Here is an 11,276-nt window from a genome sequence, read left to right as displayed (position 1 = left end):
TACTAGTAGTACTAGTGACCATTTTTGCGCTTACTAGTAGTACTAGTAGGCATTTTGGCGCTTACTAGTAGTACTAGTAAGGCGAAAATGTGCTTACTAGTAGTACTAGTGGCCATTTTTGCGCTTACTAGTAGTACTAGTAGACGTTTTAGCGCTTACTAGTAGTACTAGTACGCCATTTTGGCTTACTAGTAAGGCAAAATGGCTTACTAGTAAGACAAAATGGCTTACTAGTAAGAGCCAAAAACCGCGCACTAGTAGGATATCGAATAAATGCTCAAACGGCTTTCCATAGAGCTGAGCGTCTGCGTCATCGTTTCTAAAGTCCTCCGTTTTAGGTCTTCGTTTTTGCCATTTTAGCCTGGACGAGAGGTAAACGTAGCAAAAGGTCTCCGTTTTAATTCGAAAATGCAGTAGTGTGGATGGGGCCGTAGACATAGACAGACTCGACGAAGTCACCCCGCTCATTTGAATGGAGAGCAGTGAAGCCAGTTTTAGACCAATAAAATACTACCAATAAACTACTTCCTGTCGTCTCCAGCGTCTACTGCGCATGATCATGCAGCATGGTTTAATGACGTAGAGCAACAGCAGAAACACCGTAATTCTGGTAGCTGCATGGCTGTGGCAACAAAAAGTTTCATGGCTCAGTGTGTTTGTCTGACTCAGATCTTCACTGTTTAATCAGCCCACCTAAGGTTCACCTGCCAAACAACAATGCAGCGTCACGGATGGTGAAATAGTTTTTTTCAGATTGCAGAGAGTTTATAATCTAAGCAATATGGTTACATCTCTCATGTGCGATGGGATATCACAGGTTTTGAAGTCATTTTTGTGCCTACATGAATCCCTCCATGCAGGCTCTTTGGTCGCCTTGACTGGCTTACTCACTTTGGTCTAGTTTTGGAAAGGCCCCAGTAATACATAAACAGAATGGAAGTTAACTTTGGGCCGGGCGCATCACCTTGGCAAAGCGTCCGATGAAAGCGTCTATACACAATTAGAAAACAATGAGCACCCTAATGAGGGATTTTGTGGTACACCTCCTCACAGGGGTGTACTAGGACTGAAATTCAGCCCGGGACTTTGAGACAGAAATATTTTTTGGAGTTATTTTAACATGTTAGTGTTTTTGTTGTAGCCTACTGTGAATCAGATGAAGACTTTCAAGAAACTTCGGATGACACCTGCCTCTTCAGTTTGTATAAACAAGGAACCACTATACTAAACAAGACCAGGCCAGGCAAGCCTGAGTCAATCAGAGTGCTAAAATAGTTAATGCATTCCCATACAATACAGCAGTGTGTTTGATAAAAATCAAATCCCTCATCTTCAGTTCTGAGTTGGCCTCTCCCTGGCTCAGCTTCCCTGTGCTTTTACTGATTGAACAGCTACATATGCCCGAGAAGAACATCAGTAATAATCTGACTAACAATAATACATTTTCTAATTCTATCTATGATTGCCTACTCAGCCCTGCACACTCTCCCTGTACCTGTCACTGTTTTGTCTGGTTCCACTGACCTCCCTATCCTCCTCCTGTTCCTTCTCTTCCTTCTCTCCCTCATCATCAACATGACTAGGGTCATCATCACCCTGTCTCTCTCATCACCTCCACTGACCTTAACAGCTTATATACATAAAAACATACAGAGATTCCTTGCTTACAGAAGGATGTTGTCTTTGTGTGATAAAACATTGCAAACTGTTGTTTATAATATAGGCTATATAAATATATAGCCTAATGTATATACCTATTCATTAATGCATATATAAATTATTTCAGTATATAATAAATGCATTAGCCTCCTAATCGTGCACCTGTTTCTGCCTGTGCAGGGTCCTGCCTCACCTGCTACAGCAACCTCTCTGCCAAGAAGTTAGTTAATTAGGCACATTTAGTTGACAACATTTATTTTTTCTTAATTCTTATTTTTTCGGCACCACACGTTTCTTTCTCCTCTCTCTTTTTGTCACATTTACACTCTCTGTTGGCTTATCACACAACCCAGCGCATTCCTGAACGTCTTAATGGGCAGCCCACCCCTGCCTCCTCAGTATGTCCAGCTCTGACTTGCTTTTGCTCACTTGCAAGTAATTCATCTTTTTTTTCCAAATATGTACCTTTGATGCTTTTCTCAGCTTGGGCTGTTCTGGCGACGTCAGTCCTTGTTGGTGACACTAGAAGAACAAAATGATTAAGAGTAACTAATACAGCTTGTTTTAAATAAATGTCACGTAGAATCTCTGTGAAATGGGAGAACACTGGATTACAAGCATTACTGACAAATCAACTAACACAGAATATGCTCTAAAGATTAGTTTATAACTGTGACTATGGCTTCATATTGTGCATTTGGTTGTTTCCTATTGCAGTGTTTTCTAATTGAATAGCCTATACAGGACATAGAAGAATATTTAATGGATTATAATATCTTTAATTCTCTTTTGTTCTTCAAATTTTGCTTGACTTGTGGACAACATGTCACAAAAATCCTCCCATTGTTATTTCTGTTCCAATAATGACTTTTACCTGACACTGTTGTAACTCTTGCTGTTGTTCCTCCTCTTCCAGTGACTTCCAAAACTTCGTTTTCAGCCTCTTGTCCCAGAGGTGTTACCATTATCGTGGCGTCTTCTTCTTCTGCTCCTCTTTTCGCTCCCTTGTTTTCCTGCAGAAGTAGGAGAGCTTGCCCTAAGAAAGCTTTTGCAAGGGATTGTGCTGCAGGGCCTGTTAACTTGATCCACATGTTTCTAGAGACGGTATTGCTTCCTTTGTTTTCCATCGCTGTCTCGTCTATTGTGTTGAGCTGCTCAGCCACCTGGAACTGGTTGCTTCTGTAGTTGTGTTCTTCCTTATTCCTTCAGTAGGCCTATTTATTAACAACGACGTGACACCGGCCACCGCACTTCTTCAACAGTTCGCTCAGATGTTTATTCAGACAAACTCTTCAATCTTGTCAGCACTAGAGGAAACAAATGGCAATGTAAAATGAATACTGTACAATAGGCCAATAATTCCAGTAATTCCAGTAAAACAAATGTATGGTGTAGTGGCAGAACTACAACAATTATGAATTATGTTCAACATTTATGCTAGACCAGAGGTCACTAATTGGTGGACCGCGGTCCGCATATGGACCCAGCTGCTGTCCTCTTCGGACGGAGCGTTTCTATTTTAACCTGCGCAGCTTTTCTAGCATTTACTGTACTGGTTTAGCGGCCCAGGAAACTCACAGACCAATCGCATGTGCTCCAATCGTGTCATTTGTCGCTTCTCAGCCAATCAAATCTGTGCATTCCGGTGCTTGCGAGTCGAGTCCGCGAGATTCACCAGAGACCAAGACTGTACAGATTCTTACATGTAGACTACATTCCTCCCACGGAAGTTTAAAACCAGAATATCTCATAGATCTTCAGTGCTAGCTGGCAGGACAAACTAGAGCTCACGTTTCTCACTGAACAAGAGAAAGTAGAAGAGTGGTAACTCTGTGAGAGGGAATGAAAGAGAAGAGGAGGCATTACAGCTGTTCATTTGATAAGATGTGTTGAGGGTTTAGTATAAAATTGGTTAAGACTGCACTTCATCACTTTAAACTACACTTTTTATTTCATTTTTTAAAAAATTAGGCACTTTAATTTAGTTTACTTAAATTTAGAATTTATTATTAGAGTAGTTGATGTGAAAACTGACAGTAAATAATCTTGAAATATTATTTGATTTGACAGTCAGTTGTTGACTAAAACATATGTTGATACAACTATGGTACTGAATGATAACGCAAGTTAGTCGTTTTGATGTTCCGGACCTTTGCTTCGGGAAATTTAATACCCCTGCTCTAGGGGGTGCGCGACAGGAAAAATGTAGCCTAATGGTGGTGTAGTAGTGTAATAGCCATTTTTGGGATTGGATTGAAAACTTTCTTTTTTAAGTTTAATTTAAAATTAAAAACGTTATTATTAATAGTTAGTTCACAGGGAATCACACACCTCTTTCCCTCTCCCTCTCTCTCTCTCTCAGCTGAGCCCTCTGCGCGGTACTAACAAGTCCTCATATGGATCCTCTTTTAGTCCAAGTTATCTGTTTATCAGGTTTGTGAGAAAACAGCGGAGGTATGTTTTGAAACGTTTTTTTTTTTTTTTGTCATGAAAAAACCCTCCACCTCTCTCTGCACGGTTGGCACGCAGGTGAACTGTGGACTGATCACAGTATGAGAAAGTTTTACTGTCACTGTTACTTTTTAGAGTAGTAGCCTAAATATATAACGTTACATCGCGATCAGTGAAAAGACAGATGCATGCTGTGTTTAGGTAAGGGGAGAACGACTGATTTAAAAGCCGTCACTTTCAAGAGTGTCACTGAGTGAAACCCCGTAGCTGTGACTTTGGGCATGTTCACTGGTGGTTTAACAGGGCACTGCTGTTGTCCCTTTAGGTGAAACATTAAGCAAATGTGCTTTGTGTTTTGTGATGGGACAAATAGGCAATGACGTCTTGCTAGCACCATTATAATTATGTGTATCTGTTGTTTATCAGGGGCAGTGTGCTTAAATGTGTCAGACATAGCTCTACTCTACACCCTCAAAGATTAACACTTACAGACAATAAATTCATGCATGTTTTGTTTTTTAAATAACAGAAAGTGAAAGAGAGCATGAACATAATGGGGCAGGCTAAAAGAGAGAGAAAACCAAAAGTGAAATATTACATTGTTGCTCAGCAAGAGTTCTCAGATACAAATTACAGGGGCAACTCTGCTGAAATGTTACCAGTATGATTAACTCAATGGTTAGTGAGTCAAATACCAAATATGTGACTCTCTTTCACTCTGCGTAGACTACTGTGTGCTAGGCTGCCACATTTACAATAGCCCAGACTGATTTTTTTTTACAATAGTTAGCCTGCAGCATGTGATCCTAAGGATTATTTTCCCCTCATACGTATAGATTAAAATACAATGAGTATAGATTAAAATACAATGAGAAGTGTAAGTAAAAGATGTAACCTTAACTTACCGTCTATGTTGTAAAAAGAGAGATCAGTGAAGAGTAAACACCATTTGTATCTGAGAGCCACCCTGTGTGTTGTTCCTCCTGTCCACCGACGCTGATTTTATTCTAATTTCACTTTCACTTGATATTTGAATTGTGGGGGCAGGGCTTGAGGTGGGCTGGTAGGCTTTTCACAGATCTGCCCCAATACGACAAATAGGATCTACCCAGGAGCAACTTTTAATTAGAGATCATAACATTCTGTTAAAAAAAGACCTATTGGCACCCATCTAAGTGCAGCACCTGTAAACTGTGAAACATGACTTATTTGTAGGATATTTCACAATGCAAAGTGTGTTACAGAAAGTAAAGTGGGCCAGATTTTGCAGCCAATCACAATTACTGATCTTGCATTGTTGGTACAACATTTAACAATAGTTTTGATCAGTCTGAGGTTTCTCTGGTGGGCGTGGAGTGGTAAGTGAGCTTGACATAAATTTCACTCATCATTATATGGGTGATAAAGCAATTACAAGTAAGTTAACTAAGAAAACAAAATGTTTATTAAATATGTTTTGACAGGCTCTTTCAAATAAAGAAAAGACAGAAGTATTAATGTTTACATAACATGAGTGATATGTGATACATAACATATAATTGTTGGTCTGTTGTCCCTTTTCATGCTGTGGATTAGCACAATATGCCGGGAATGGATTGTGTCGACTGTGGACACACTATCAGAGTACCTGGTGAGTCTGCGGAACCATACTGGTTTGACCTTGAGCAACCAACAGGTCAGCACCATCATAGGCCTCTGGCAGAACCTGCTGCCATTTGACCAGCAACTGGTGGCGTTCGCTGCCAGGCACCAGGACAGGCTCAAAGCAGGAAAGTTCATGTATAGTTTACTGCTGGTGTGGAGAGCCTGAAGCGGTGTGTGCTGGGGTCCTCTGCCTCCTCTGCCCACTGGCCAGACTTGACTAGCTCAAGAAACATTTTTGTTAGACTCTGTTGTTTACACAGGAGTCCCAAAAAGAAAGAAAAGGGTGGGACCATGCCATTATATTCAATTTTACAAATATCAGGCCTTAAATCATTACATATGCTTATGCTTTCTGAATTAATAAAATCTTCATTTCAGTGTTGTCCAAAAAAGTAAATTCTACATACAAAACACTAAACTGCTGAGCCTTATACTTGCCTTTATACTTTCCTATTAATGATCCTTCATACTGATCTGTAGTGAAAAAAAGAAATTTAGATGACTTATGCTTCTGATCTGTTTAGGGTGGAGTGTTTTCTCTGTGGGTGAGGCAGTAGTGGACAGGGATACAATTTTATTTTATTGTGTCTCACCATATCAACAGTTCATGTAAACATTAACGTGAATATCTCAGCTGAAGTTGGCCAATTAGCTTTTATTTACTGCATACACATAATGTGGTCAGTGGGTCTAAGCAAGACACTTAACCCCTAGTTGCTCCAGAGGCGTGCGACCTCTGACACGTTTAGCAATTGTAAGTCGCTTTGAATGAAAGCGTCAGCTAAATGAATAAATGTAAACGTTAATGTAATGGGTTGGATGTTACTCAGTACACAGTGAAACCTCAGCTGTACAATGTTATTGTTGGGAACCTTAGGAATTTAGGATGAATATACAGTATAGCTGTATTGTGGTTTTTAAATAATACATTTTAGGGTTCAACTTATTAAATAAAACTGCTATATATTTAAATTGGATCTTCTCATATTTATTAGCAGAAATGTTTAAGTTTGCATTTCAATGATACGCCTAAGGCTCAAGTGAAGAAAAGTAACAAGACTCCTTGATAAGACCTTTAAGACTCAAAGAATTTATTTGTTTAGGTCTACAGTATGACTTAACTATATTGCTAAGCAAGCAGAGTTTTTTGGTCTTTGGGGTTCAAAACTACTAATTGCTTGTTACATATGATGTAAACATTTCAGAATGCAAAGGATTACAAGATTAAAATATATAAAAAAGCATCTTCTCACACGTCACAAGGTCTTGATACACAAATTTAGGATTGTCATTTCATTAAACAAATTCAATAAACCTTTGGTGTATGGCACTATCTCCTCTACCCTTCATTAATCATCAACAATATTTCATTAATACAGAAAAAAGAATTTCCATGCTCCCTAATAATACTCAAACAAAATACACACAAACAGCAAAGGGAAAATTTGGAAACCCAGGCAAAAAGTTGACATTGGGTCTACACCGGGGTCTTACAGTGACTATGTGCAGATCTCTGTAGCTGAATGTTCATGGACCCCTCAAAAATTTGTGATTAGTCTGCTTCATAAAAAAATAAAACTCACAATTACTTAGTGAATGTACAAATTGGTGTGGTGGTGCTCCAACACTTAATTGGGCAAATCGTATAGTTACAAACCTTCTATAATACCAATAACAACAGAACCAGTAGCAATAATATGAACAGGGTAACTACGATTGGAACCTGGACAAAAAATGATAATAGTAGCAATGAGTAGAAAACAACCACCAGCAGTATGATTCCAACGTGTTGTGACGAGGCCTGTAAAAAATCTCTTAACTTATCTGTTGTTCCTACTGAACCTGCACCACTTCCTGCTCCTCCTTCTCCTTCTTTTTCTGTGTCTGGTACTTTTTTCCCCTCTGTTACAGCTTCTCCAACTTCTTCTCCTTTGGTTTTAGTTTCTTCTTCCTCTACATCTCCTTTTCCTTCATCTTCATGTTCTCCTTTTTCCTGCAAAACTACGGCAGCTGGCCCACAGAAAGCTTTTGCCAATGATTCTGCTGCAGGGCCTGTTAATTTAATCCACACATTCTTAGAGATGGTTAACTTATTGATAGCTGTGTTTCCCACTGATGTTGTGTTGCCCCCTTCCTTTATTTCTCTATTCACTGCTTGTAGCATCTTATTGGTGTAGCAGCTTCGTTTGTTTTCCATCACTATCTTGTCTGTTGTGTTGAGCAGCTCTGCCACCTGGATGTTGTTTTTCCTGTATTCATCCTGTTGGTTGTTCTTCCAGACTACATTGTCAACGACATGGCACCGACCACCACACTTCTTCACCAGATCGCTCAGATTCTTATTCTTACTGACAAACTCCTCAATTTTCATTCCTTCAGGGAGCTGGTTACCATGTGTGAAGACAACTACAGCATATTTGAAAGCTTCTGTAGGAAAATATTTAATTATTTTAGTGACAAGCCTGTCCTGCTCTGAGTTAGCTACTTGAAGCACAATGAAAAAAGCATGAGGCCCAGGAGTGCACTCTGTGATCCAGCTCACTATCTGACGCTTCATGTCCTCCTCAGGTCTGTGTGTGTCAAAGAAACCGGGAGTGTCGATCAAAGTAATTCTTCTTCCATGAACAGATTTGGACTCTGCTCGGCATTCGCTTGTTCCACAGAAGGGGGGATTCTCTCTCTTGAACACGTCCTCTCCAAATATAGTGTTTGCTAGGCTGCTTTTCCCAGCTCCAGTGTTGCCCAGCAGGACGATCCTGTATACTTTTAGCACTAGAAGAAAGTAATGACATAAAATGAACATTGTGAATTTGTGTTCAGCTGGTATCAAAGTGTGTCGAGATGTATCTAAAGATATAATAGGTGGTTATTGTGCACATTAACTGATTAGGGTGAATCTAAAGAAAATAAAAGCATATTTTCATTGTCCTCATTTGTAAGGCAATTTGTAAATTCTGTTTATAAGCTCTACTAGTTAACTGATCATCTTTCTGACATTTATTAGATATCTCAGCCAATGGTTCATACATAATGATGTGGAGTCTATAAATAGCTGCAACCATGTGTAACACGGTCACACATAAATTGGTATAAAAGCTTTATAAATCTCAGGAAAATGATGTACATGTATATTTCTGTCTTGGTACATACATTAAGTAGTGAATCTGCAGAGAGTTTTATATTATCTGGCCCCAACTCTCTGGAGTTTCCAATTTTGCACACAACGAGAAAACCATGAGCACCCGAATGAGGGGCTTTTGTGGTACACCTCCTCAGTATGTCCAGCTCTGACTTGCTTTTGCTCACTTGCAAGTAATTTATCTTTTTTTAAAAAGTCTCTTCAAGTATGTTTATACCTTTGATGCTTTTCTCAGCTTGGGCTGTTCCGGCGATGACAATCCTTGTTGGTGACACTAGAAGAACAAAATGATTAAGAGTAACTTAATATTGAACAGAATGTTTTGCATTTGAAATCTTATTTTTTGCAAAATAATCAACTGAAAATGCGCTGAAGATTAGCTTATAACTGTGACTATGGCCTCATATTGTGCATTTGGTCATTTCCTGTTGCAGTGTTTTCCAATTTAATAGCCTATACAGGAAATAGAAACATATTTAATGGATTATAATATGTTTCATTCTCTTTTGTTGCTTGACTTGTGGACAACATGTCACAAAAATCCTCCCATTGTTATTTCTGTTCCAATAATGACTTTTACCTGACACTGTTGTAACTCTTGCTGTTGTTCCTCCTCTTCCAGTGACTTCCAGAACTTTGTTTTCAGCCTCTTGTCCCAGAGGTGTTACCATTATCGTGGCGTCTTCTTCTTCTGCTCCTCTTTTCGCTCCCTTGTTTTCCTGCAGAAGTAGGAGAGCTTGCCCTAAGAAAGCTTTTGCAAGGGATTGTGCTGCAGGGCCTGTCAACTTGATCCACATGTTCTTAGAGACGCTGTTTTGAGCATCATTGCTGGTATTGCTTCCTTTGTTTTCCATCATCTATTGTGTTGAGCAGCTCAGCCACCTGGAACTGGTTGCTTCTGTAGTTGTGTTCTTCCTTATTCCTTCAGTAGGCCTATTTATTAACAACGACGTGACACCAGCCACTGCACTTCTTCACCAGATCGCTCAGATGTTTATTCAGACAAACTCTTCAATCTTGTCAGCACTAGAGGAAACAAATAGCAATGTAAAATGAATACTGTACATTCATGATTGTTTGTGGTATTGCCAGAAATACTATGCAAAGTGCATTGATTTCATAAATGACAAGGAGTAAAGGCCCATTTATACGCCTACGGCGTAGGTACGCACATAGCAAGGCATTTATACTTGTGCGAAGGTGTGTCCGTCATTCTGCAATTACATCCCCAAACACTACGTGGCAGTAGCGCTACAGCGTCCACTGTGTTGACTTTTGCTGGCTGAGCAGGCTAACTTCCGGTTTAGCACTCCGCTAACGTAAATGGGGGTAAAATTGTATACGTGCGTCTGGTGTAGCCTTTTCAAATGTTACCAACTGAATGGATCACGTCCTGATAGCGAAACAAGTCGTTTTGCTCGGGTTGCGACGGTCAAATATATTGATCCATTGTGTTACAGTCGCTGTTTTGGCTGCTAGTAAATCTTACTTCAAAGAGCGGGGTACTTCCGGTCGGCATGGAGGCATTGCGAGGCTACCCAGGCGACCAATCACAGAGCTTACAGTCCGCGTTGACACTACGTGTAGTTACATTTTTGAAGAGTTGCACGTCAGGCGACGGCGTAGCCTCTGCTTAGGCCTGTAGCCTACGCCGTCGATTTGATGCAGAAGTATGAATTGCACTTAAGAACCAATGCATTTACTTTCAAGGATTGTTGGGATTGTGTGCAGACTAATGGCCCATTTATACTACTGACTCAAATATATTGATCCACCGTGTTACAGTCATTGTTTTGGCCGCTAGTAACGGTTACTTCAAAGCACGGGGCACTTCCTGTCGGCTCGGACGCATTGCGAGAATACCCATCCAACCAATCACAGTGCTTATGGTCCGCGTCGCCTTGACGACTACAGCGTTGATTTGACGCAGAAGTATAAATTAACCTCTTGGTAATAATAATAATAATAATAATCCTTATTTGTAGAGCACTTTTCAAAAACAAGTTACAAAGTGTTTTAACAAGTGTAAAGAATAATACAAAAAAAAAGATAAGAGCATGAAAATTTAATATAAAATTAGTAAAATACAATAAAATAAAAGGGATAAAATAAAGTCAAATAAGATCGGGAAAAGCTCTCCTATAAAAGTATGTTTTAAGAAGGGACTTAAAAGAGTTCACTGACTCAGCCGACCTGATTTCCTCGGGCAGGCTGTTCCAGAGCCTCGGGGCCCTGACAGCAAACGCTCTGTCCCCTTTAGTTTTCAGTTGAGACTCTGGAACAGACAACAGACCTCTGCCCGAGGATCTCAAGGTACGTGCTGGTGCGTATGGGACTAAAAGGTCCGAAATATAACAAGGCGAGAGGCCATGAAGAGCTTTAA

At 39.9% G+C, this 11,276-nt stretch overlaps 2 protein-coding genes across 2 annotated transcripts in view; both read right to left on the bottom strand.

The window, feature by feature from the left end:
* LOC123979796 (immune-associated nucleotide-binding protein 9-like) overlaps positions 1-5,081 on the bottom strand; it is an 8,328-nt gene extending 3,247 nt beyond the window's left edge. Inside the window, exons 1-3 of the mRNA XM_046063884.1 lie at positions 5,016-5,081; positions 2,534-2,966; positions 2,125-2,181 (exon numbers count right to left, since the gene is read on the bottom strand). Of these exons, the coding sequence (XP_045919840.1) occupies positions 2,125-2,181; positions 2,534-2,786 (310 nt within the window). The 5' untranslated portion in view covers positions 2,787-2,966; positions 5,016-5,081. The remainder of the gene's footprint in view (positions 1-2,124; positions 2,182-2,533; positions 2,967-5,015) is intronic.
* A 1,743-nt stretch (positions 5,082-6,824) lies between these two features.
* LOC123979798 (GTPase IMAP family member 9-like) overlaps positions 6,825-11,276 on the bottom strand; it is a 46,590-nt gene continuing 42,138 nt past the window's right edge. The window contains exons 2-4 of the mRNA XM_046063887.1: positions 9,474-9,919; positions 9,111-9,167; positions 6,825-8,526 (exon numbers count right to left, since the gene is read on the bottom strand). Of these exons, the coding sequence (XP_045919843.1) occupies positions 7,415-8,526; positions 9,111-9,167; positions 9,474-9,750 (1,446 nt within the window). The 5' untranslated portion in view covers positions 9,751-9,919 and the 3' untranslated portion in view covers positions 6,825-7,414. The remainder of the gene's footprint in view (positions 8,527-9,110; positions 9,168-9,473; positions 9,920-11,276) is intronic.

Source organism: Micropterus dolomieu, linkage group LG12 (genome assembly GCF_021292245.1).
Source record: "Micropterus dolomieu isolate WLL.071019.BEF.003 ecotype Adirondacks linkage group LG12, ASM2129224v1, whole genome shotgun sequence".
NCBI lineage: Eukaryota > Metazoa > Chordata > Actinopteri > Centrarchiformes > Centrarchidae > Micropterus > Micropterus dolomieu.
This window is presented reverse-complemented; position numbering and strand designations above follow the sequence as displayed.